Genomic DNA, 27,920 nt, shown 5'->3' on the forward strand with positions numbered 1-27,920 from the left:
TTAGTCTTAAAGTAAGGCTTAATGTGATGTTAGTCATTTAGGCATCCACTTTGTGATCCGTAACTGTAGTCCTGAGTAAGACAGCAGCTGTTAAGAGTGAAGACATAATGTAGAAAACCTGAATTTATTGAAGGCTGAAAAACACCATCATTTAGATTACAAGTCCAGTTGTGATATAAATCAACTCTGCATATCTAAGTCTGCATATCTGTCAGGGAGAGGAAGATGAACAGAGAGGCAAAGGAGCAACAGGAGTAAAGTAACTGTAGTAACAGATACCAGTAAACACAAGGGAGGAGAAAAGGTGGGTGGGGGAAAAAATACTGAAGATCTGAATGAAAGATGATGAAGGGATGGATGACGAAGGAAAGAGTTCATAGATCTTAAGCAAAAGCTTTTCTCATCGGGAGTGACAGGCGACCAGAAATACTTTGCATATCATTAAATTTACATGGACTCCTAAAGCCACAATGTAAGGGATCGGTATTCAGTTTGTGTTCACTGCTAAACTCACAGCAACGTCACCTTTTACCGCGCAGTGACTCATCAGCATAATCAATACTTTTATTTTTCATTTGAAAGTTTGGAAACTTTAAACTTTCGGTGCCCTCTGAGATGTTTCCCTCACCAATTTGTCACAAGCTGCCGCCGTTAATCTTGTCGACATTAAAAAACAAGTTGTTAATTTCAAATATTAGCATTTTAAATGTCATGGGAAAATTGTGACTGGATGTGACATACGGCCGTAGCTTTCAGGAAAACTCCCCAAACATCTGGCAGACTTCAACATAATGAAAGATGACGAAATAGGTGATGAAAGAGGCTGAAATTTTTTTTTGCCACTCACGACGGCTGAAATGAAGCTCCTCCAGAGCTACCACGGCCTTTTCGACCGCGTCTCTGGACGATGCTCTCCTTCACTGACCTCTCTGTTTAGGGCGAGCAGCCCACTTCCTTTGTCACGAGTTTGGAGTTGCGACATATTCTTTCCGTTTTTGGGTTGGCGATGAATGGAACAGCAGTAAATAAGATGTCATAATCAAATTCTGTTGAAAACTTCTAAATAGGTTTATTCCTGTCATGTTTTCGAGTTTTTAGTATTGTGTTTGTTCTCGAATTTTCTCCAAGAAACCTCCGACACCTTCAGAGAACAGCTGGATTTACTGAGCCAAAATCACACACAGGTGGATAATGTGACAAAATGTGAGCAAGTTCAAGGGTAAATGAATACTATACCTTGTTGGAATTAAGTGGCTGCTGGCATCTGGATGGCCCAAGTGTTTCTGTCAACAGTGCAATTGCTGGGAAGAGCAATGTTTTGAGCTTTATGTTAATGCACAGTTATCCCAAGCATTACAAAACCCTTTTCGCCTTTGGTTTTATGTGTGCATTTGCTAGATGATGTAATTAAACAGCCAGAGAGACATAACCGTCATCTACAGTAACTGCACTGCTGATTAAACTCATTTAAGGGACACTGAAAGGCAATGCAGTTCCTGATCCTTATTAGGACCTAACAAAATGATTTCCAGACAACTGCTTTCTCCAGTTTATTGAGATATGAGTACACTCTGTACGGTTTTTTTTTGTTAGTTTTTTTTTTTTTTTGGTACAGAAATATTGGATCTTGTCTAAACCACACTAGGATGCTTGGAAATAAAAATAAAAAAGTACATTTATGGCCTTTAGAATAGAAAATGGCCTTTAGTAGTGATGTCTGCACCGATGTAGCATGCTCGCATACGACCCTTTTCTCATGACACCCTTTATGAATTGGTTTGTTCATCTTGTTAATATGTGCCGTGTAATGATGCATATGAAAAGCAATAAGCGGAGCAGCGAAGAGTGTGCTTGAGAAGCAGCGCTGATGACTTGGGGTTGCAAGGAGATTGAAATACCCCCAATGGGAACACATTACACGCAGGAAATTTGCAATATGCTGCATTCAGCACACTGTCTTGCTACACATTTAATTTTCAGCGGCAGTAGTAGGACACATCTTTTCTCTGTGGCAATCATTTCTCAGCAGCATTGTCCTCATTGTACGTTTCTTCCCATCTTTCCAAATTCACGCTCTGTATTCTGAATGAGCGTGTCCATGTGTGTAGGATCACCAAAAGTCCTGAAGGATGCGCTTTGGCCGTGCACGTCCTGCAGTGGAGCATCTTAAATTATTTACTTGCTGGCCATTTGAGCAGAACTCCTCTTTTACACCTTATCAGCAGCAACATCTTTGCCTTGCCTCCATTCGCAGCCTGACGATAGCTGGTGGCTGACAGTGTGGGTAAATGTGTTACACCCACCTCCTCTCTGGGAACGCTTTCAGGAACAATTCACACCACTGCTGTTTGGGCCAATGACGACTGATTTTATAGTATTAAAGCAAAACATCTCTTTTTTGGGGGGAGGGGAGAGGCTACTGCTTCTAATGCACAGTCAGCAGAATTTCTACACTAAGGCTGTGGATAATTTATATTAGCAGTTGAGGATTTACAGAGCAGCCCTGCTAGTTAAAACTTTGGTTCACAGCTTATATTTTCAGGCTGTTGTTTTCCTTTTCTCTAAGCTAATGCTCCAAGTTTGCATGCAGAAAGGATGCCATCATATCCACACACATGTATTTTTTAAATAAAAAGTTAAATAATGCAAATAATTCTTGCTATTGAAGATTTAGGGTTATTTTTTTAATTCACTGGCTAAGACTTTCTTTAAAGTCAGTCGATCTATTGAACTTTGTTTGTAACCTCTTTCGGAGAAGCTTTGTAGTTCTTATTAATTGATTTCACGTACTTCCTTAGCGCTTAGCATTGTTTTGATTTTTAGCTCAGTTAACTTGGTGTTTTGTTTTTTAGTTCTGTTTGAATATTCATCTATGTCTGTTTTTCAAACATTTTGTTGTGTGTGGGTATCATTCTGGGAATTCTGTTACATAAATATATAACTTAAATTAAGCTCAGTAATCTTGAACTTTTGACAATCAAGTCGCCATCGGCTTCCTGGCAGAGCTGAACTGAAGGGGCCTTTCTTGCTCTTTCGCGAGTTTTGATTGCATCTAATCATCTTTAGCTAAAAATCTAAATTACTATGATTGATCAGACCTGGAAAAAAAAAATAAAATTTACACTGAACAAATGTTGTACACCCATTTTATTATCTATTAAATCTTCTTTGCACTTGTCAAGAGAACCACTTCAGATTAAGACAAGCATAAAAACGCCAAACACTGAATCTCTAATGTTGTTTTACACTACAGATTAATTAAATACAGATGGTCTATGAGAAGTTTGTCATTGGGACTCTTTGTGTTCCTAAGAATCTTGTCTTGTTTCATCTTCTAAACTGGACATATTGATACATCCATATCCATATACATCCGTTTCCAGCAATAAGTAGACGAGAGGTGGGGCACACACTCGACAGGTTGCCCGTCCGTCGCAGGGCAACACAAAGACAGATAGGACTCTATGTTGCCCACGCGCGCACACACACACACACACACCCCCACACACACCTACACACACACACACACACACGTAAGGATAACTTGGAGAGACCAATTAACCTAGCAGTCATGTTTTGACTTTCAGGAGGAAGCCGGAGTACCCGGAGAGAACCCATGCATGCACAGAGAGAACATGCAAACTCCATGCAGCAAATTATTATTACAACTGTAGAGTTGTTGAAACAGAAATGCACCAATGCCTATCAACATTTGAAACAGACAACATATCAAACTTTTTCATATCTATGGTAAAACTGAAACTCCCTCTGATTTCTTAGAGGAATTTAGTCTTCCAGTGTTGATGCGACAGCCTGCAGCTCAGGCTTCTACATCCCTTTATTATAGTAGGGAAGGATTCTCATTCTGAAATCTTGCATTTCAGGAGTCTAATTTATTTCCTAAGGGCTTCCTAATACTGGTACTTCAACTCTTTTTTTTCTCTTTCAAACTTTAATTGTTTGAGCTTGTGCCTGAATGGCTCCCCGGCAGGGATTTTTTATTTTTTTTATTTTGTCCTAGCTTTAGGCGTTATCTCCCAAACTAGGTTGCTATTTATGCCAGTTCACTTTCACAGTGTCTTAATTAATGGATAACAAAAAGTCTTGGAGGAGGCAGATGTGTGTGGCATGCCCTCTTCAGCTGTAATTTAGACTGATGCAGGAAAAGCAAGGCATGTCAGGTCTTTTCCAAACTGAAATGTCAGCCATCATGTTAATTCCACTGAATCGGTGTAAGGGACAGAGAGACGGGCACGCAGTCAGGAGTGGATGGAAATGACCCATTCTGCTCTCTTCTGCTTTGTTTTAATGCCCTGCACCCCTTTGAATTTTTAATCCGCTGCAGCTTTTCTAATTATTCTTTGTTGCCTACTTACTGTGCCGCTTTCGCTCCCTGCCGCTCAACCAGACGCTCACCAGCCTCTCACTTTCTCTCCCCTCCCTGCCTTTTTTCTCTCTCTCTCGCTCTCTCTCTCTTTCTCTCCAGTGAGATGAAGCAGGAGCTCACGGAGGAAGGCAGCAGATGCTCCATCCTCTCCAAGCAGCATCGTTTCAACGAGCACTGCTGCATCCGCTGCTGCGTGCCCTTCACCTTCCTGTTCAACCCCAAGCGCCAGTGCCTGGATTGCCAGTACAACGTGTGCAAGACCTGCTGCACCTACAGCAAGAGGGACCGAGCCTGGCTTTGCTCGGCGTGCCAAAAGGGCAGGTTAGTGTTTGCTCACACACACGCACACGCACGCAGCGGTGACTGGAGGAATGAAGTGCGATAGCACATAGGAGGGAAGCTGGGACGTTCCAACCAGAGGACGCCGGAGGAAAATTGTTAGTGGGAAGATAAACTGGAATTATTAAGGTTGGTTTTGATTAAGATGGGAAGAAGGCTGAAAGACACACAGATGTGAGAGGAAAAGTGAGTGAATGAGCGGAAAAGGCGGGCTGGTGTAAACGAGTCTTTTAAGGTTTTACAATGTCTTTAGGTTTTTGTTTACTTCATTGTTTTCAAAAAGTGACATCTAGCTCACATTTTAATATTCCTTGTGATGCAAAGGTCAAAAGAAAGCAAGGTTGTTGAGGGTCATCAAAACGGAAAGGGACTAGAATTGTCAGAAAACCTAAGGATGAAAGGCGGAGAGGGGTTAAATGAAATTTAACAGCTCCAAAGCTAAATGTCATCTTCTGTTGTTCTTTTGTATTATCTCTTTTGACATAACTTCATTGATTTATTGAAAATTTAATTATTTTCTTTGGCTTTATTTCTTCTGGCAGTCGTCAAATCGACTTTCTGTTGAAGATCTTTGAAAATCGAGGTTTTCCAGAGAGAGGGGCGCAAACAAATTCTAGGAAAACAATCAGAGAAGCAAAACAGACAGGGAAATGTGCTGCTGCTGGTTGTTTATTCAAAAGAGCTGTGTGGGTGTGTGTGTGTGTGTGTGTATGTATCTGTTTATTCTGTTTGTTCATGCATGACCATCCAAAAGCCTTGGGAGTCGTTCTGGTGCTCCAACTCAACAATGGATGAATATTAAACTTTCTGTGTCTGTACAGGAACGAATGCTGCCCACTTGTTTTTGGTTGATTTGTTAAAAAAAAAAAAAAATGCATTGGAGAGTTGGATTAGAAGAGATTTGTATTATAGTTGGAATTTGACTTCACCAGTTTCCTTTGTCTCAGATCCACAAAACTCATTGTCTCAGTTTGCAGTGATGCTTAGAGTGAAATCTAAAGCATTTTGATATTCCCAATGATATGTGAATGCCAGTGCAGCCTGAGGTTTGGGGGACGACAGCGTCGACACAGTTATGAAATGTTTAGCCTCACTGTCTCCCCTCAGTCCTCCATCTCTTTCAGGTTTTCATTGATTTCTGCTGCTCAGCGTGATGAGTTAGAACAGCTGCCCTTGGTTTTGCTATATGACACATGGGAGGGAAAAGGAAGTCAAAAGCCAGGGAGGAAAGAAAAGTAAAGGAATCTTGTCAAAAAAAAAAAGGTGGCAAGGCTTCGCATTGATCATCTTCACCCTCGCTCTCTCTTTCTCTCTTTCTGCCTTGGGGTTTTGCAATCTTCTCATTATAGGTTCGGACGTAGACGCAGATGGGCCCTGTGTCACAACATTGCTGTCCACATTAAAACACGGCTCTTTTTATATGTCCATTATACCGGCTTACGTCTGATTTTAGCCTGAATCGGCCTCTCTGACTGGAGGCTCGTCATTTCGGGACAGCGATTTGTAGGTCGATCGAGGCTAAACGAGCTCTAGAAAGGATTTTTGGAAATTATGGTTTGTTAGCGTTCGAGTCAATGATTGCAAAGTAAAGCCATCGATCCGATGCTAAATAGACTGTAGCTGCTCTACAGCGAGAACGAGCGCAGTCATCATGCTGAAAATGCAATATTGAAAAAGTAATTTGCGTTCGTGGGTTGATGTCGAGAGGAACATATCTACAGTAAATGCGAGGCTTATCTGAATTACTTCAAAAAATCACAATGCGGACGCGAGCTCCTCTGTATTTAATTTTTTTTCTTTTGGCTTGTTTGGAATCTTTTCGGGCCTTTCTCTGGAATTTTAATGTGAAAATTCATAACTTGCCAAATGGTGTCACTCGCCTGCACCGGCTGTCCTTCAGTGCTCGCAGAGGCACGGCCGTGCTGCTCGCCACTGCGAACCGTCGAGGGAAAAGCAGATTTGTAATCATGGCACACATTGACTCGCTCAGAAGCTACAGTCACCCACCTGCACGTGGATGGATGCACACATGCCTGTGAGCAGAGAAATTATCTGCAATGTGCATCAATCAAGTGCTAAACAATTACATTATGAGAGGAACCCATCATTGATTCTTTTTGATGTTTTGATTATAACAAGATTGAAACCGGGGACGGCTCGGCGATGACGCAGATGGTGTCTGAAAAGCCGCACACAGGCATGCACTAGACAGAGATTTCCCTCCAGAACCAGAAGGAGTCTGGAGTTTGCTTGGATTAATGGCATCCTGAAGCCTTGGTCCACACAAACACACAAGACCCGCTCTTCTCTGGCTTAATCATAGGAGTCAAAACATTTCTAGCTAGAAGTGAAGAGCTGTTTTCTTTTCTTATCTTGACTCCTCACCCAACACAGTGAGCAAAATCCTAAAGGGAAAAGGAAAGAAAATGTAAAAGGAAGGTCAAAGGAAGAAGCGAGAGGGAGGGAAAGAGGATAAAAAAAGAAGTGGCAAAGGAGGAAATGACCGATTCCAATTATCCAGGAGTAAAAATGATATCAGCAAGGACTTACTTCTCTTTTTTTTTTGTTAAAGTTTGCTTTATTTAATGAGTTAATTCCTCTTTGCGTACTTCCTTTACCTGCACTGTGTCCACATTTGCATTCAAGCTAGAGCAACCCTCTGTGCTTAATCTGCAGAAATGGACTGCTCACAGCTTTATAGAGTCCTCAGGCTATAGAACAGTGTACCCACCCGTCTATAAACAGCATGCATGTGTTTGTGTGCACAGAAGTAGCAATAAACTAAAGTGACAAACTGCTCGTACCATTTTCATAATCTTTTCCTAAAGCATGACTGTGAGGAGATTAGGGCGTCTGCCGGAGGCCAACGGCATGCCACACATCTACACAAGCACATGCAAAAACAGAGGGGCTTACGAATCAGCATGTGTACACGACATACGTACACAATCGCCAATCTCATATTAAAATGTATGTTATTTTTGCCACTAGAGGAAGAAAAGTTAACTTTATGCAGAATAACAGGAACAATAACATTATATACAGTCCGTTGTATTTTACATTATTGTTCTGAAAACACAGAGAGACACAGATTCCACATGAAATTTGCACCATTGCAACAGGCCAGCCTGCTTCACAATGCCAAGCTGCTGATTGGCCAGAGGTTTTAAGACACCAGCTGAGGGTGCACTCTCAAATCTGGTCAGTAGTTGTTGTTGCCAAGTAGTTACTTAACATGATGCGATCTCATAAACTGCCGATGCAAAGTCCGTGTGCGTGTGACGTTCAGTCATTGTTGAACAGTTCAAATAGATTCCACTACTTGAGATTTAGGCTTTAACCTTCTTTTGATTCACAGAATCACTTAACAAAATGCTAAGGAACAAAACTTGATCTAAACTGAGATGCGTTTTATGGTTCATACAGATACAAGGTTGGCTGCTGCCACAGATTATTTGGGTATTTTTAAAATAATCTGTAGTGTGGTGAGTTTTACACAGAAATTAGAAGTGAGCCAAATGTAATATTACTAAATAGCCTCTTTCTGAACGTTCTTTTTTTTTTTTTGCGTTCTCTAATCTACACATGCTCACTATGACTCACGACTAACTGGAAGATCACAACACAGACCGGTCCACGTCAGGGGATAGTAATAAATCTGTACTCACTATGAACTTTAAGTGGAATTATTGGATTGCAGAATGAGTTTCATGGAAAAGAAAGCAAAAGCGGCTCCATCAGCACGTCCACACAGAGTAAACACTTTGTATCATCGGCACGCATGAGGATTGAAACAGAGCTGAAGAAATTCCCCAGAAGTCTTACTTATTTATTTAAATGGCTTGCATACCAGGGAAATTTGACTTATTTTTGTCATTATTATTTCACAAACTATATATAGCATTGAACATTCTTTCTAATGCAGTCACACACTTTAAATTTAACACTCTTCATCTATGTTTACACACACTAATGCCTTATTTCCACTGAGCGGTGAGGCACTGGTCGGAGTAGTTTGGTATGTTATTTTACCAGTTGGACTCTCACTCAGCAGTAAACCCCAAATGACCAAAAATAATGTTGTATTTGAAAAAAATAATGTACTGAACTGCACAGATCCATGCCGTACCACTCAGATGAGGCATGGCTGTCATCATTATTGATATGTACAATTGACAAAATTAATATTTTACTAAATTTGCTGCATTGCTATGCATTTGGATAAACCTGAACAGCTTTTTAGACAAGCTAACATGCAACATGTTATAAATGAGAAAGTAATACAAAATAAGGGAATAGCACTTTTATTCCAGTTTGCATGCACTCTGCTTCTAAAGCCAGTTTACTGTATCGTTTTTTTCTGCGTTGTGGCGATCATTTAAACAGGCAGTTGACTAATGAGTTGTTTGATAATTTTCAATATTGGTGTTGCTGGGGATATTGCTTTAATTAATAATTGATGACTTATAGCTACAGTGATTAAAGGTTCTTTGTTGGTGCTTCAGACATTCCTGAGATTGCAAGCAGTAAAAAGTTAAGATAATTGCACTGAGCTATCCATTAAGACCTCATTTCTGTTAAGTAGAATATTAGTTTTCAGTACGACTCACAGTAATTGATATCTGTTTTCAAGAAAATTCCCTCCTGTTGCTTTGTGTTTAATGACCTGCCTGTGTTGCATATATTATTGGGTTTTTTTTTCACAATATCTTTTTTTGCTAATTAACAGGAAATATTGTTCATTATGCTTTTTAGATTCCAAATTTAGGAGATCTGTTTTGTCTGTCTTAGCCTTGCCGGGCTAAAACACTGAAACCTTAAATGAAACGAATCTATATTCAAAAATGGCAGCATGCTTCTGAAGACACGATCACTGTATGTGCAATCAGCTGTCTCGCTTCTGTCAGTGGAGAACCTCGAGCGTGCAGAAGAAGCAAGTCACAGTGTGATCATTTTCTGTCCTCCGTGCAGATGTATTTTTATCAGTGTGGGTGAACAAGACTGGTCTCTGACACCTGAGGCTGAGCCCTGCAGCGCCAGCCTCCAGATGAAATATATGTACAGAGCTCCGGATTTTAATAAGACATCCACACGTCTCAGCCAGCATGTGTCTAACAGCTTGTCTGTTCTGCGCTTTTGTCATTTTAGCGGCGGTGGCGACAATGGGATGTGTGGCTTGCTGTTGTGTCTGCCTTTATTTTCTAACAATAAGAAAGCAAATCAAGCTGTAAGCCACGCTGGAGAATTGATTATTTCGTCCATTTCATTTGAAGTATTATGTTGAAGCACGTACTGTAGGTGTGCGCATTCACAGTTGCGTGCAACAACAGCAAAAAACTTTCCCAGTCAAAATCAAAAAAGCTGACATAAATTAGTGTCTGAACCCCACAGAGTACTTGCCGGAAGCTTTTCTTCATATCGAAAAGAGCAGCTGTACCGAAATGCAAAGCCTTCATCTTGGCCAGCTCAAGGCACAGGAAGGAGAGCCACTAATCACCTTCCTCCTCCTCTCCCTCCTCCACTTCATTCCTCCCTTCACGGTCATGTGTCATGTTCAACCCAGCTGACATGGGGGCCACCAGTCACCCATAACTCCTGGCTGTTAGTTGCACTGGATACACAGCCGGGAGCGACAGCCGATGTGCACATGGAGAATCTCACCAGGTGCACACATCGATTTCATCCACTGAGTGAGGCAACGTCAGGAGCAGAGCCAGAAATTCTGGCTCCTATGTAGGAATCATCTTGGTGGCCTTTAATAACAAAACATCAACATCTACCCTGCACAATTTTCCCATGATATAAAAGACAAAGAAATAGTTTTTGTTTTCCTGAAATTACTTAATTGCCATCATTATACCATCACAGAAAAGAAGATGAATACCTAATGGTTTTCATAAAACAATACATTCGACAGACATTTCCCAATGGCAACTCTTATAATAACTAAAGTTAGCCATTCTCATGGAAACCGGTATTGGTTGAAAGTTGAAAAATGAACCTCCTCTTTTTAATTTGACCAATTTCAAGCTTCTGTGAAACGCTAATAGTTAATTTAGTAAAACCCTCTGTGGTTTCGAGGATTATTGTATTGTTTTTCAGATGACAGATTCATTTTCAAAATGTATATTAAGTCACAAGAAATCATTAGGAAAGCACTGAAATAGCCTCACAAAAAGTGAAGCAGTTTTTAATCTACTGTCTGCTCTTCTTAGTGTTATAATTGCTAGTAATAACTAAGTTTAATAATAACTATGTTGTGTTGCTCACCTGACTTTTTAAAGAAATATTTTTTCTTCTTTGTTTCTCTCTGTTTTTTGGTGAATGTTTTTTCTGCCTTCATTTCAGACAGTCACATCCCTCAGTATGTTGAATTAGACAACAAAAGCAGACTGAGCCATTTTTGTACATCATTAGTATTATTAATGCAAATTTCAGTAACTCAACCCTTTCTCTTGCTAGCGGGGCTCATTGTAATGTTAATTAATTAGAAATTATTTAATAATGCAAAACAAAGCAAAAACAAACAATATATTTAGGTAGAATGCGCTTTGTAAACATTCCCTCGCCACCTTCAGTCTGTCGCCCCTCAGGATAACTTGTTTTTGTCAGTTTTCCCCGATGTGCATTTCCAATTTGTGCCTCATGACTTTTATTTTTGTTGTAGCAGGTGAAAAATCAAAACTGCAGGGAACGCTACGAGTGAACAAAATGCAACACTCAGACTTCCTTCTAGCATGCGTGACATTTCAGTGTTTTCACAAGTCTGGTATTTGGCAGATTTAGCTCCAAGTTCCTATAGTCTTTGTGGGGATCCAGATCTAGATCTCCTCTGAGTGTGAGCCTGTGGGTCGGTGCGACTGAATCAGTTACACCTCTCATCTGAGCACCGCTTCGGTTTCACTGTGGAGCCCTGCTGGAAGGAGGCAACACAGGTGCTGCTGTGATGCTGCTTGTGCTCCTGCTGTGCGGTGCTGCAGTGTGTGTAGGTGCAGCAGTTTCTGTCTTGGAAACTGGCTGAGCATTACATGCTTGGAGGTTTGCTGGTGACTTTTGGGACTTCCTCAACAATCCTGAAGCACAGAGTTGATTGAAAATTTTATGATTTCTGAAATTGGTTTATGGAGTAAGTTGTCAGAAAAGAATCCAAAGCTCTTTTTGTTTGCTGAAATGGGTTGAGTGGATTGGAAACAGCAGGCAGACATTATTATCAGACATTCATTAATACTACTTTGTAGCCACCATGGCCCAGTTTGATTGAGCCCTCATTTCTGTCTGTAATGTGTAAATCGGGAGTAGAATAGGCATTTTTTTAGAAGATTCAGGAAGTAATCACAGACAATTATGTAAATAAATTATATTTCCAGACAAAAAGACCATAAGGGATGACTGGACACACATCCTGACTGTTGTGTTTTGCCTTTTGCTCTCTAGATGAAGTCGTTGTCTTCTCACGCCAGTGTTTCAATTTAGGATTAGATGTTAAGTTTACCTCTGGAATTGATTTTAATTTCTGAAAGTCTGAGTTGTGATGTGCCAGTCAATAAGCCATTCATGAGAATCTGCCAGTTTTCTCCTGATCAGAAAGTAATTAAATCCATCCACACTTTCTCGAGTGTGTCAACCCATCAGCAAACAGTGAAAACTTTAACATATAATGAGCCCAAAGATAGGAGTCGCCTTGCAAACACCTTGCTTTCTGCTACCTCTTTTAAGGAAACAGTGTCTGTCAGTTTTGAATGTTAAATTAAATTATAACTTTTGTACATATAAAAAAAAGAGATTTCAATTGACTTCAGTTTATTCATAAAACACTGAATCACAACAAATGCCGCCTCAAGGCACTTTACAAAGACAATTATTTCAGTACAATCACAGTTCCAATTGATCCTAGTTATCAAGATCAATTAAGTCATCAAAGTAGCTTAAAAAGTTTCTATCAAAAGAAATACTTGCAGCAGTGTTTTGCAAGTATTTGTGTTGCAGACACAAATACTTTCTATAAAAATCTACATGATCTTATTGCTTCCATTAAAAACAGCATTTTGCTGTTAAGCTACAGCTGGTGGTGTTATATAATTTATTACTTGATGTTAATACATGGACTAAGGGAAACAATTGAAACAGTAACTAGATTTAGTAGTAGTATTCATTCCAGGAATTGTTAATTGACACACAAAACACACCCCTGTCTAGTTCATGTTATCTGTTGAACTTCATAGACAGAAAATAAACCATATAGAATCAAAATGAGGAGATTTGAGTAGTAAGAAAAAAAATCTGAAATCAGAGCAGAGTTTGTAAAAGCCTGAATGGCGCATTTTTTTATTTTAAGTGCTGTTAATTTGCTGTGCTAATCTATGTATGTGTACTGTAAAAAGTCATAATCTCACATCAGTGTGAACAACACACACCACGCCTCTCACTGTGTCATTTTTAGTTACGATTTTAATGTGAAAATGACTCCCAGATGAAGGTCACCGAGTCACAAGTTCACACATTGCTTTTAAAGTTTAATCTTTAGGCTTCATCAAAGCTGGACACATGAAACGCCATATGTGTGTGAGAGAGACGTCTTCCATCCTATTAGGATAGGCAAAGATAACACACAGTGAGCATTGGAGGAGCTGCCAGTGAATAAGTAAGTAATGACAAAGCCTGAATAAAACATTAATTTATGGCTGGAATCAGCAAATGTGCTCATTATCTGTCAGAGCAAGCCTGCAGAGAAGACAAGCTTCCACTTTCTTTTATGTGATAAATCACCAGAAATATCCACAAAGAGGATTAAAACATAGATTAGAGATTGCTTTCTGTGTAATATTTGTTCTGCTGGAACAACATGCAGTTCAGGTAAAGCATGGCCTCTTGTTGTCATGGCTTTAATCCTTCTACAAAGAAAATATTGTGTAGCTGTGTTACTGTTGTACAGGGATTCACTCAAATGCAATTTGGACGTGTGATTCCCAAGGTTACTTTACTTTGACTATTCTGATTCAGTTATTTTCTAAGGGTGCAAAATATTCCTTAAAAACACGCAAAAGCTTCTCAAAAGAGAAGAAATTTTTAATAATAGGCTTTAGCTTTATTATCAGTTACTCAATGTCCAAATTAAAATTGTATAGTTTTTTAATCTTTTGTAGAAGATAGTAATAGATATTTATTTATTTTACATAACACAGTGTCACCTCTGTAGCATGAAATAAAATTTCTTCCCCAAATATTAAAGTATTTCTCCACCAATAATAGTAGCTATTTAGGATGTAAAGATTTCTGTAAGGCCACATCAGCAGCATTAAAAGTTGTCTATGCTTTTTTTCCCCTTGTCCCTCTTCTTTCTAAAAAGCAGAATTTCTCTTTGATATAGTGTCAAGTAGTTTAGAATTGAAAAACTCACAAATTCCTTAGATCTCCCAGCAGCCATCTTGTGCACAATTTGGAGGTGTGGGCGCTTCTCCTCAGCTGTGAGGCCCATTCTGTAGGGAACTCTGCAAGGGCTCTGAATATGTCACTTTAGTTATTGGTGTGTCCATTGTGGACTGTTTGTTTCAGTCGGTGATATCCTTTTGGTTGTAGCTAGATTAGCAGCCTGCTTCCAAGAATGTTTCAGCAAAAAAGCTGATACACTAACAGCCTAAAACTGCTGAAGAGTTAAGGAAATATCACACTTTACCACCCTGATTGTCCAGTTAGAAGGGTGGCTCCAAGAATATAAAATATGGCAAGTCATATTATAAACATCCATCCATCCACCCATTTTCTGTATGCCCTTGTCCCTAGTGGAGTCTGGAGGGGTGCTAGTGCCTATCTCAAGCCTACGTTCTGGGCGAGAGGCGGGGTCACCCTGGACAGGTTGCCAGTCTGTCATAGGGCATACTATAAATATTTTCCTTTAAAATACATATTTTTTAGTTGATGTGTAGTTTGTGAAGTTTGTAATTTTCTTAATTAAAATATGTACTGCTATAAATGAACTTGAATGCAAATACATGTCTCCACGACAGACGAATGGAACAGCAACAATTAAAACATTCTAATTCATGCATTTACCCTACAATAAATAAATGGAATGCCAAGTTTGAGCCAATTAAATAGCTAAATATAAGAAAATGTTCGAGGTAATCAACCTCAACTATCAGGAAAAGCAAAATTAATCATTATAATAACACTTCACATAAATTAGAATACTTATCTATGCTTGTGCAACTTGTTATCTAGCAGAGGAATAGTGAAGAGACCATGTCACCTCAAGTCAAACTCTAGCTGACATCTTTTATTGAAGTGGATCAATTAAAGCCTCTAGAGAATAACACAGGATGTTAAGTAAGCTTAACTGTTCCATATTGAATGATTTTCAACTGCTTTCATCTGCCCCCTCTGTGTTTTACACAAGCACAACACACATGGCATACTAATACAAACAGTTAAAAACTGAGCCTTATGAAGAATGTTATAAAATACTTTAACCTTTGGCTGAAATCTCAAGCTATGGGTGAATTATCACTATAATGTGCACAAACTTTCTGAAAAGTCTAGATAAACTGCTGAAAAATATCGAAGGTGTGGATGACATCATTATAGAAGGTAAAGAGCTCCATCCAGGTTACATTTGTTTTCTTTTAACAAACAGTTTTCCGGTATTAGCCCGTCGCCTTTGAAGCACATTCATTATGAGAGACATAATGCATGAAGCTGGCTGGACTCTGTGCTCTGGAGCAAATTTAGATGAATAACAATTAGCAGAATATGTAAATGTTAGTATCCAACTTCATATATTGTGTATGCACTGCGCTCCTCCGCAGAGCGCTGCATATCAATGGCTTCGCAGCGCTCCAGGCCTCCGTCTCAATGCTCCTCCGCTCTCATTTCTCAGCGCCTTAAAATGAGACGTGGACTGTGCTGCGCTGCATAGCTAACTGCACTCTGCTCCCCTTGTTTGTGTCTGATTTCCCACCTTAAGAAGGAGCTCCTTTTGATCTCTTCTACCTCGTTGGTTTCTATAGTGCTTGTTTTTACTTATTAGAGAAGACCGCGCATGCTGTTCCAGATCCGGAAAGGAATACAGAGGAAGAGTGTTTGCTATGTTTATGAACCTAAATCTATAATAAGATCTTAATTAGCACAATAATAAATAATAAAAAACCAGACAGACTTCAGTGGCTCTTTGCTTTGGATCCTTTGTTGCAGGCAGCACACACAGTTGTTCCTCTGAAACCAAAGCAGCTGGTATTCCAGAGGCAGTGCCACCACCGGAAAACAACGGGAATCCTGCCGCCCCACCGCCTCACTTTCCGTCTCTGTGCCTTTCAGCCTGTTTGCTCAGAACAGCAGCTGAGGAACTCTGGCGATGCTGTCTGTTTCAAACTGGATCAAAGCAGCCACTCATACCAGGGCTGCCAATGGGGGAGATATCAAAGCAAAAAATGGGCACACACACACATGTACAAAATCTGTGGCACTGTGAAAGCATTTGGCACTAGAGTTCACACGAGCTCAGAGATATACAAACAGAGCAAAGCCTGTCTGTGCTGCCTTGGCCCCGTCTGCCCTCGTGGTTATTTTTATGACAACATCAGAGTCTGAGAACCAATGAAGCCATAAACACATGTCATATCAGGACACCTTCATCAGACTGTGGTTTTCTATGGATAAAGACGTTGTCCAAGTGGACCAAAGCAATGTTTATCAAACTGTTTGTTTTTTTTTCTTGTTAGCTTTGGTTTATTTCTTCTAATCTTTAAGATTTATCAAGTGTTTGCCACTGGAGTAAGAAACTGTTCTCCCAGTTAATAAGTTTTCCTCTGCCTATATATATTTATAAACAAGAATCTGGAGTTTTAATTTTGCCATGCTCGAAAGTGAATAAAGTTCCAGATTTTCTGCAGCTTTGTGAGTAGAAATATGGCTTAATTAGGATTTAGCAGAAATCCAGGCTGAGTGTGTTGCGTCTGAAATATGTAAAGACGAAGACTATGAGTGATTTCCCATAGGGATGATGTGGGTTACAGTTCCTCGCAGAAGCATTCACACCTCTCGCCCTTTTCCGTGTTTTAGTCGTAGTAGTGGAAAACTTTATTACCCCTGTCGGGCAATTGGATTTTCAGTACAGTGGCAGTACAAGACATGAAAAAAATAACACACACACCGTAATTAACATTCTTCCTACCCACACTAGCATGTAACTCATTGAGTCTGATCACATCAGCTACATCACTTACTTACTCTAACTCAGCTTTGATTAAAGCTTTAATTTCTTGAGAGATAAAAGAAAATCTGGATCTGTTTTTGGTAAAAAGGGAAGGGGCAGAAACATCTCGGTAGCAGAAGTTTGAATGCAGAAACTTGTGGGTGTGTAGAGTAACAGATGATGTTTTTGCCTGTCTTTGTCAACTTGGCAGAGCAATCCCAAGTCGCTTGGACCAAGGAGCTCACTGGCAGCTGTGATTGTCTTTCTAACTAACTTTTTTCTGTACTTTAGTAGAACTGCCAAAGCAGCAGATGATAAAATATGCTGAAATAGTTTCAATAAATGCGGCATAAAACATCCAGAGCCTTCTGACTTTAAAAACAAGCAATTTCTCTAAGAAGTGCATTATTTTCTGTGCCTTAGCATGCAGGGGATCAGCCCATGAGTCCCATTTCGGCTTATTGTCTCACACAATTGCCAAGCGACTTGTCACATCACAACCACAAATTTCAGTGTATTAAATAGGACTTAGAGGGATAGACCAATACAAAGTACACGGCTAAAGCAGAAGGAAAATGGAAAATAAATGCAGGCAGCACACAACTTGTGTTAGAATGAAGGAGTCAAAGTCCAGACCTAAACCCAAATGAGAGAACCTGTGGCAAGATTTGAAAACTGCAGATCACAAACAGCATGCATTCAATTTGACTGGGCAATAATTTAGTCTTTGCATTTCTAAAGATAGTGAAGGCAAACCCAGAAGGCTTACAGCAGCAACTGCAGCATAAAATGCCTATTTCTGGCTCAGGAGAATAGGACACAAAGAAACTCATTTTCTTAAAAAAGAAAAAAAAGAAAGAAAGGAAAGCATTTTTGTGTTCGTGTTTCCTTGCATTTCCAAATTATTTCATTCCACTTCTAGCTCTGGTTGTAAATCTAAATCATTGATTTGAGTCTTATTAACATGCCGTGTTTGTATGTTCTTTTGTGACTCTCTGATGTGTCAATTCATAAATTCACAATGATTGTACAACCTCCTTTTTCCTCATTGTTTCTCTCTGCCGCTCTTTGTTCCTGGGTCTTGGCTCTTCTCTCTGAGGGATTGTATCTGTTCACTCTTCCTCAGCCCAGATCATTTTTCACACCGCCAAACAGCCGCAGGATTCCAGTCTCCACGCTCAGATTCTGTTTACTTCGACACTTTCTAGAACATGCAGTTCTTGGGGAAAATTGGTTTCAGCAAGCGCTTTTTTCCTCCAGCGAGCTTGATACCCTCTGACTCTGCCCTCCTCATCTCTCCCACCCTCTTGTCGATGTTAAAGCTGAGTCAACAGCTGATGTACTGCGCCATCAGTCTCAGGACACTAAATGCATCATCCAGATAAACTAAATCTTTTAATTGTCTTTAAGTAGGTAGTTTTAAAAAAAGCCAAAAATACAATTACCTTGTGTTGCAGATCTGTAGACGCGCAGACCTTGAGACAAGGACAAGAAAAGCAGAAGAATGGACTAGAAATAGAATAGAAATGTCATTAATAGTCCTTCATTGGGGAAATTCAAAGAAAGAGATAGAGGCCCAAACCAAATATACACTCATGCTTTTATTTCTCAGAAAATTTCTGACCAACAACCAACAAGTGATTCATTTCAATTTATATTGAAATGAATCACTTGTTGGTTGTTTTTTGTTTCTAACACAGAAAGAAAAAGAGGATAAGTTGGTAGTTTTGCGTGGGAACGATAGATGCAAATGGAACAATCAACATTTTGCAAAACATCTAGGTCAATTCAGTTCAAGTCCAGTTCTCTAGAGCTACCATCCTGCAACCTTTAGCTACATCAAACGTCTGAATTCCCTAATCAACTCTGCAGAGATCTGGTATCAACCCATTCATTTGATTCAGGTGTGCTGGAGTAGAGATGCCTCTAAAACTTGCAGGATACTAGATCTCGAGGACTGGATATGGGCACTCTGGGTCTAGATTATTATAGGGAGGGTATTCACCTTGTTTCTTGTTCCCATGACGCTTTGTGGAAAATCTCTTGACAACTCCTAGGTAGACATTTTGACATGTACACAAACTGTCCTTTATGGAGCAGATATGGAAGAAAAGCATGTGGGAACTATTACATCTTAAATCTGGAAAACCCTATTAGAGACTGATGGGATCAGAGTAAAAAAAAAAAAAAAAACATATTTTTGCTGGAGTGAAAAAGGCTGTTGTAAAAGTGTGCTCAGCGTTCTGAAATAGCATGAATGCAGTGAAATATTCTCTTTGGGTTCACAAATTAGTTGCAGTTTATTAGTTTTTATGTTCTCCCTATGACCACTGCCTTTTAGTGGTTTTGTTTGATGCACAGTGCCTAATATCGTCTTAACTTCACAGCACTCATGATTCCAACCAGCTTCCCAGAATTTTATTCCAAGCGTTAATTATTCAGTTTATGTCTCCATTCACTAAAAGATACATCAGCCGTCAATATTAATTGAGCCGAATCTGTGGGTAATTTCATTGTTCTGGCTAGTTTTGTTTTTGTAGTTGGAGCAATTATATAATACGTACAAAATGAGTAAGGACTTAACCATACATAGCGATTCAAATGTATTCTACATGGTTTCTGTATCATATTCCCTTTGCTTGTGCGGAGAGGGAAACTTGAGAAGAAATGTAATTTAAAACTTGTAGGCTACAGGATTATAATTTCTGTTCTACGGTTTATCTTAAAGAAAATATTGAGTCTTGACAATGTGGCACTAAGGTGGTTCTAGTGACTACATTATTCTAACATTGTGCATGTTCAAATATTCACAGGCACACAATGATCTTGCCAAACTGTCTCAGTCCTGAGGAGGGTCACCTTGGCTTAAGATCGAGTAAGAGGTCACAGAAAACAATCAAAGCTACTTATAGGCAAAGGGAGAAGATGGTTTCTTCCACTCCCCACCTCTTTGATGGTTCCTTACTGAGTAATTCAGACTGAATAATGCAATCCTCTCATGCCCCTCGCATGAAGCACACAGGTGTAGAGAATAGTGCTTCTAGGTTTTTTGGCTTCAAGAGGGTTTTTCCTTCAGGCCTTTTGCATTTTGATCAGGAGGTTCTCTCCATATGAGGCTTGCAAGCAAAAAAATATTATATATATATAGAATATAATATAATATTTATATTATATTTATATTATATAAATATTATATATATTAAAGATTTATTTGTAAGAAATTCCTCCAACTTGATCAATGCTACAGTCTGTGATAATGTGGAGTTCACATCACTTGTCCTAACCCTTCACTTAACTCATGCTGTACATTTGTTTCAAAGTACAGGAATGCGAAAAGAACATCAGCAACTATAACAACTATAAAGAGGGTTATTCCTTCTCTACTGAGTGAGCCATCCCTCCCTCAGTCCTCCCATCTGTCTCTGTCTCAGCAAACTCAGTTATGGTGCAGTGAGAAAAAAAAATCTTGCGTAAATTGAAAAGGATGGATGAGTAAGAGCGTGAAGATAATCAATGTGTGTGTGTGCACGCATCTGTCATGTTGTTTTGTTTCGTTTGAGATGTGCATGCTAAGCATCAGAGCATCAGTGTCAGCCGTCTCCTACACCCCGTTTCCAAGTCAGGCATAGAGCTGTTTGCTCTTTACCGGTGTGTCTGTGTTAAATATGAACGCTTAAAGTACGGTCACATTTACAACATAAAGGAAAGATAACCGGAATAAATACAAAAATGAGCTCCATTTTTAGCATGCACTCTAGCAGGGTTACAAGCCAGCCAAGTTGAGAGAAAATGCAAAATCAAAAAACTGATTGGCTAGTGGTTGGTGTCATTGGATGAACCATCAGAGCAACTCGGGGACAAGAATCAAACTTGCAACAACTGAGCGCACTCCAAGAATTGAGGAAAATGGCAGTCCTAATTTTAAAGCTGTGGTCCAAAAAAGTTGTGTTTGGCGGCACAAACAAATCACATCGTGTCACTTTTTCAGGCTGCCTTGCTACTAAGATCCCAACCCTGGAAGAGCCAGTAGAACCGAGCTGAGTTATTCCATGCAAGTCGTAGTAGAATGAGAATCTAATGCACTTTTTGAAGGAATGTTTTTTGGTTACTGCTGGACTCAAGATGACAAAATGTGTGTAACAGAAATTTTGTTGAATGGAGGTATGAATTTGGTATAAAATTTCCATTTATCTTAATTCAAATTTTCTCTACAAATTGAAGAGTACTTTAGCTTAAAAGTAACTTGTAAATGTCCATAATTTTTTTGATAGTACATAATGTAAGATAGTATTTTAAGATGCTAGTGCATCAAACAGCCTCTATCATTTGTTGGGAGACCAAAACAGCAGGATTTAAATTGATTACCAAAGAAATCAATTTAAATCATTGGTCCCTAATGCCTGTCCATCAGCCTGTGTGCAGTCTCCATGGTAACCAACCTCTGCTCGGGTGGATGGGTGATGTTCGTCTGCATTCTTACCATGAATGCTTTAGAGTTTCACTCAGACATGCGGACAATTAAAATGCATGTTTTGCAAAGGACCAACACTAATTAAAGCCCAAATTATAACTCACTGTGATTTATTAAGTCAATTGTCTACCTCAATTGTCTCAAAGCCTACCTTACAGTTCAACAAGACCAGACTGGCTGTTTTTAACCACTTATTCTTGACCAAAACAACAGAGATTTCATCCATCAACTAGAGGCTGGTTGTGTGATAACACAGCACACGAACATTCATTTCATTGTTTGACTGCATATTTCTTACAATGTCAAATCTGAAAATCCACATGCAGCACAGAGCTTTTCTTGTCTTCAGGATCATTGTTGCCTTAAAAGCAAATTTCTCTCCAAGCGCTTCTCAGTAGATTCTATTGAAAAGCCTGCAGGATGCCAAACGCGGCGCTTGAATGTTAATACTGCTCTTGCAAAATCTATTCACATGCATGCACTTATGAGGCATAAAAAGAGGGGGAAAAAATGAAATTAAAACAATAGCTCAATCGAAACAGCAGCAGCCACACAGCGAGATGAAAAGAAGCTCAGACAAGGCCTTTGAGTGCTGACTTTGGTCTTGCAGTAATTGTTGCATAACTTCACTTAATGGGTTGCTGCTTCCAGACGAGGCCAGCCACAGACCTGTGTGGGAAGAAGTTCATTATTCTGTTTTCTAAATGCTCGGAGTGTGATCTCAGCACTCTCTTTGCTGGCCATTTTCTTCTCCACGATTTTTCCGAGACCAATCAAGCTCAGGAGACGGAGGAATCTGCCCACAGGGCCGCTCACACGCTGGCATAAGTCCAGCAGGAAGTAATGTATTTGTAAATTGGACACAGTCAGACACACACCTACATACAGCAGCTCAGGCAAAAAAGACATAGTGAATGTCATTTTTACTGCTATATTACATGGTTTTAAACCCTCTTTTAGCATTTGACAAAAAGTAATCGAGTGGTTTATGTTATAAACCCACATAAACACTGCGTCCTTTAAAGCCTAGACAAGCTCTCTAGATCTGCGCTGTTTGTGCACTCTCGAAGCTTTTGAATGTGTAGAGCCTGTTGTGGACAGCAGCCATACAAAGTCATGCTTTTACATCAAAGATTGTTGCTTTTCACAGACTGCCAACAAACCCGAAACCTTCCCATGCGGAGCCGCTTTGTGACCTTTGATGAAATGCCGTGCTCCTCTTCTGTTTAAAGGAGTCTGTGTTGCAGCTTGCAGGCTTATCGCGGAACCACAGATGTGCTCATAAACATCCTATAAGAGTAACTGTAGGCAAATCGGTTTCTCTTCTACTGCCTTTTTCTCTTGGAGATTAAATCACTTTGGTTTCGTAGAGGGGCGAGCCTTGAAAAACCTTCTAAATGAAAACGCAATGTCTGGGATCCATGATCATAATCATTCCAATGACCTTTAAGTCTCATTGTGTTTGTCTTCCTGCTTTTTGCCAATATATCCATTCCCCACGTGTCGCTGCCCTCCTTTTTCATTTCTTTGGTCTCTATGTGATGCGTTCTGGTCGGCTGGTTCTGGTTCCCTCCGCTCTCTAATAGGCTGTTAGGGCTGACACCTCGGTGCATTGGGCTCTGGCAGATTCAGTATGCTATTTCCTGTTTGTCCTTTTCTAAAAGTGTCTGCGTGCGATGTCTGGAGTTGGAGTCAAGTTAATGACCTTTGCCCAGTCTTTCAGCATCCTCTGCTGCCTCCTCTGATACCTCGTTAATGACGGAGCTGACATTATGAAACATGAGGGGGTCAATAGTTTACAAAAGGTGCTTTCTGGTTTACATTCATGAAGATTAGTGCAAGAATTGGCTATAAAGTCTATATGAGATTTCCTTTAAACAATCACTTTCACTCTGGCAACTGTGCTTTGCAGTAAAAAAACTCCTCTGTATTGCTTTTATTTTGCATGTTCATTGAATAACTTCAAAAGTCCTGTTATGTCAGTAAATTGTCAGTTTTATAAGACAAAGAATAAACTGTAATTTAAATGTCAAGGTAAAAAAAAATCAATCTAAGAAATATTACCTGTGATTCTGCCTCAGTGATATTTATCTCTGAACATTTTGCACAATGAATTTTGCACATTCATTTGGAAATATAACCTATTATTCACCGTATTATAGATATTGTCAATTGTCCAGTTCTTTGTTATTAATGTCTTGAATTAGCTCACAGAACACAACACCTTCCAAAGTAATGTAAAACTTTTATGGGGTTTTTTGTTACATTTTGGCAGATTATGACTATAATTTTTGATGGATTTTATGTGAAAGACTGCCATAAGGTAGATCATAATTGTAATGGGGGGAAAGTGATATTTGTGTGGGTGTGTGCGGGCGTGTGTGTGTATGTATGAGCATTGTATTGATGTCTTGAACTGTGTATGAGTTGGACTCTCTGTGGTACAGTAAGATAGTAAAAATTACATAATATAACAGATTAACCACTCAGCCTCGTAAAATTTCTTTTACAAGACGTCAACTAAACTAAAAAGATTATGAAAATTCTTCAACATTGGTATCTGCATTGTACTACCTGAAGAAATGGACAAAACAAATCTGTTTTCTTACAGTCAGAAATAATATTTGCACTATATTGGTACGAAAAGCTAAAACCACTGCCATTTTAAAGCAGACACTTCTTACACTCCAGTGAGATTCACAATTGTCCTTCTTTCAGGTATTCTGTCTGAGACCACTCTCCCAGTGTAACTCATTTACAATCTTGTGCGCTGTGGCAGTCATCTGAGCTACAGTGGACGATGAAGATCTGCAGAGAGCCGGGTGATAAAGAATGGGACAGACATCCGGAATACAGACTGGGGGAAAGAGAGGGAGAGAAAATAAACGATGACAGCTTTGGGTCTTTAAAGGAAGAGCTATAGGAGGAGGAGGCAGAATAAATGGCTTGGCCGATGCCTGCAGATTGTGTTGTCCCTTAATCTGGACTTTTTAGGAGGATAGCCACGACAACGTAGAAAAACTGGTTTCTGTAAATCTTCAGTGCAATCCATGGGAAATGCTTCAATGTATGGTGAAGGTTTAAGCTGTTTGGAAAACATTCTGCTGTCTGGAGCAATGGAGCGTTGCTCTATAGTGACCAGCTGCTCTTCAGAGGACAGTCTGCTAACAACATTCAGTGAAACAGGAACAGATGCTCTGTGCTTTCTGGAAACCCCTCACATATGGTCAGAGGCTGAAACCGCACTATAACCTTTTTGTTTCAGGTTACTGATCTCCATCATTATAAGAAGAAGCATGTCCAACATGATGGGGGGAAAAAAAGCTTCAGACAGCTAAAAAAGTGAAAATATTGGTGTGTTTTAGGTGTTTATCACAAGTCTAATGGAAGACCTGGTTATCTGTGATTGACAAGCAGTGTAAGACTCACAATTTCTGATACGTTTTCTTTACTCAGTGAGATGTCTATCAGCCCTTCTGGTAGATTAATTAGTTTAATGCTTTTCTTTCTAAATCTTTTTAATGGTTTTAATTGTTTACTTTCTTACAATTGCCAGAACGAATGTTCTGACAGGCAACGATGGCTCATCAATAATCCATGTGTTCAGTGGAAAAGTCATGTTTCAGATCTCTGCTGTGTGAGAGCTGTTCTCTTGCCTTATTCAGTTTTAAATCATGTGGACAGGTCGCTCAGCGGCGGGTCAGGTTCACATAGAGTCTCAGAGGTATTGGCCCACATCCTTGTCCTTTGACCTTCAGTCTGCTGTGATGCTGGTGATAGGATAAGAAGATTGTGTGAACTGTGCGGCAACAGTAGAAGCACGAGACAAATTTTTCGCATACTAGGTTTATTACCTGGGTACAAATCAGAATAATATTTAAGCAACATTATAGCAAAGAGGATTAGCTATTTGTGATCTACTTGGAGTAAACAAAACATTTCCATTAACTACAATCTTTGACAAAACGATTAAGTCTTGATAAATAAAGAAGTGTTAACAGTTTGGACCCATCTCTGTTTGCATACGGAGACCATTCCTCCTTAGACTATCTCTCCAGATTATCAGCAGTCCTTGGTAGTCTTTCCTCTCTGCAGCTCTTGATATTGCAGTGACCCTAGAACAATGTTAATTTTGTGTCTAGTGAATTTCTGTGTTGATTTTGTTGTGCATCTTGGATCCTTATCCCGTTAAAATTCTTGATTTCAATCCCATTGTTTTATTCTTTTGGTACAATCCAGCAGATTAACATCAAGACCCCTGAATGTCCAAGATCTTGTTGTTTTACACTCTAACAAGGTTCCCAGGACCATTAGGAGAGAAAGCGGCCCAAAACCAACACAGATCCTCAACCATGATCAATGAGAGGCATTAGGTGCAATTTTCATTATTCATCTGCTGAATCTTAGTCTAGGTCTACTCAGAATACACAGTTGTTTTGGCTTAGTTAAATGTTGATCACTGTGGTGGACGGAAATTACTTTTTTCCCAGCATCACTTCTTGACAACTGATTGTAAAGAAGGTAATCAGCCCAAGATGCTACTCCTTGCAGCACTTCTCTAACAGCGAGCTTTGGAGATTTTCTTCATTTTGTTGGAAAGATAAACATGGCTTCTTGCATCCGTCTTTGTTGCAATTCCAGCTGTTTAAATTTTGTCATTCATTCCTCTGACTGTAGAGAGAAAGAGAGGGAGAAATAGGGAGATTGAAGGCATACTGCTTTAAACCTCCGCAAACCACATTGTGCCAGATGGAAGGAGGAGCGGACACAAGGGACAGAGGACACAATGAAGGAATTCAAGGACACAATGAGAAAAGGACAGAAGAAAGACAGAATGGAGAACAACTCAATCAAAGAATGACACAAATGAGCAACCATGCACTGAACCAAGATGGAAGAACACAAGGAAAGAATGAGATAATGAGTAAGGAATGAAGAACTCACAGAAGGGGGAAGGATATGAGGAAAGAAGGATACAATAAAGGTAAGATGAAAGGGAAGTAGGATGCAGGGATCAAATCCAATTCCATACCTTTTTAGATTGCTTAGAAACCCTGTAACATGAAGGGGTGGTTGCAAGCTGTGTCTGATGTGTTTTTGATGATGCCATGGTGATGCAATCAGCTGTTTGCTCTTCAGTTATATGTAAACTAACTGATTCCTCTAATGCCCAGGTCACGTGGCAAGATTTAAAGCAGATTTTCAAAACCTCAGAGGTGACACAAAAGGTATAGCACGTTTTGTCGTACAGTGTGTGGTGTTGAGCCACACGGCAAGAGCAAGACACCGCAGTCAAACTGATTTACACTCACCAAAATTCAGATGTCAGAAGGGAAATCTCGCAAAATCTCGTCAGACCAAACGTGAGTTCAGAGTAAACAAATATGGCTGATTGGCTAAACGTCAAACTCAACTGGCTACATACAATCCAACAAGTTGAATAATCCCTATTTCAGATTGAAATGATCTGTATGTCTTTCCACACTGACCAGATCACGCCTACAGTAATACACACCACCACACACAGCAGGAATGTCTCTAAAAATGATCCCAAGTGTCTTCCCAATAATTGGGGCACCTTGAGATTGTCAGAAGGGAGAAATCGGGACAAAAGTTGGCATAAAATATCTTGTCTTGTGAGCTTAGCATTAGAAATTGCATCAGTCAATTGAAATAAAGTGAAGACATGAAACCAAACTGTTAATTCTCCGAGTCATGGCTTTCACTTGAATGGCTGTGAGTCCCTCTGCTTGAAACATGCTCAGGTATCGCACAGTCAGGAAGCGTACATCCCTTCATTTCTGCTGTCAGTTTATTCTATTTATCTTTAGTAATATTAAGACAGTAACAATGTCCTGGCTGTAATAACCCATCAAACATTTCATTCATTTCGCCTTTCCAGCTTTAACCTTCCAAACAGCCACTTTGATCTACACATGCAGCTGAAAGCAATCTTCTCTTATTTCCTTTCTATTATCATGACCAGTGAGTCACACAGGGAAAATTTTAGCCCTGAATTTGGTTTGTGTGATATTTCTTTTTTCAGTTAACCCTCCCTCCCTCATCACCTTTTTCTTTTCTTTTTTTTTTCACTACCCTGTCTCTACGGCAACTTCAGCAGAGGCTGAACCAATTCATTAGAAGGCTCAGAAAGTCGATTATGCTAATATTTTTCTTTGCTACAGGGCTTCCAACGTCAGCTACTCTTCATAAACTTTCATATATTTTATTTAGACCTAATTTAGATTGGAAAATTGACTCTCACAAGTACAGAGGGCAAAAGGGTTTTAGATAAGATGGGAAGGGCAAGGAGGGAGGCGGTGGCTCCACACAGAGCGGAGTGCAGTAATGATGAAGGAAGAGTAAGCCTGGTGTCAGGGGACCATCCACAGGAATCCCTCTTACTTATTCATGCAGCTGCTGAGCATCAGGGAATCTCCCAGCCTCATTATGAAACGAATATTTGCACAAGCTTAGAGAACAGGAGCGCTCTTGCTTGAAAGCCTCCGCTTATCCTCCCTACTCTCCTCCTCTCG

At 39.7% G+C, this 27,920-nt stretch overlaps 1 protein-coding gene across 5 annotated transcripts in view; it reads left to right on the forward strand.

Moving 5' to 3' along the window:
• Nucleotides 1-27,920, forward strand: part of myrip (myosin VIIA and Rab interacting protein) — a 111,494-nt gene that overhangs the window by 54,993 nt on the left and 28,581 nt on the right. For all 5 annotated transcript variants that reach the window (XM_023326521.1, XM_023326524.1, XM_023326522.1 and 2 more), the window contains exon 3: nucleotides 4,487-4,708. In XM_023326521.1, coding sequence (XP_023182289.1) covers nucleotides 4,487-4,708 — 222 coding nt within the window. The remainder of the gene's footprint in view (nucleotides 1-4,486; nucleotides 4,709-27,920) is intronic.

Source organism: Xiphophorus maculatus, chromosome 21 (assembly GCF_002775205.1).
Source record: "Xiphophorus maculatus strain JP 163 A chromosome 21, X_maculatus-5.0-male, whole genome shotgun sequence".
NCBI classification, from domain to species: Eukaryota; Metazoa; Chordata; class Actinopteri; order Cyprinodontiformes; family Poeciliidae; genus Xiphophorus; species Xiphophorus maculatus.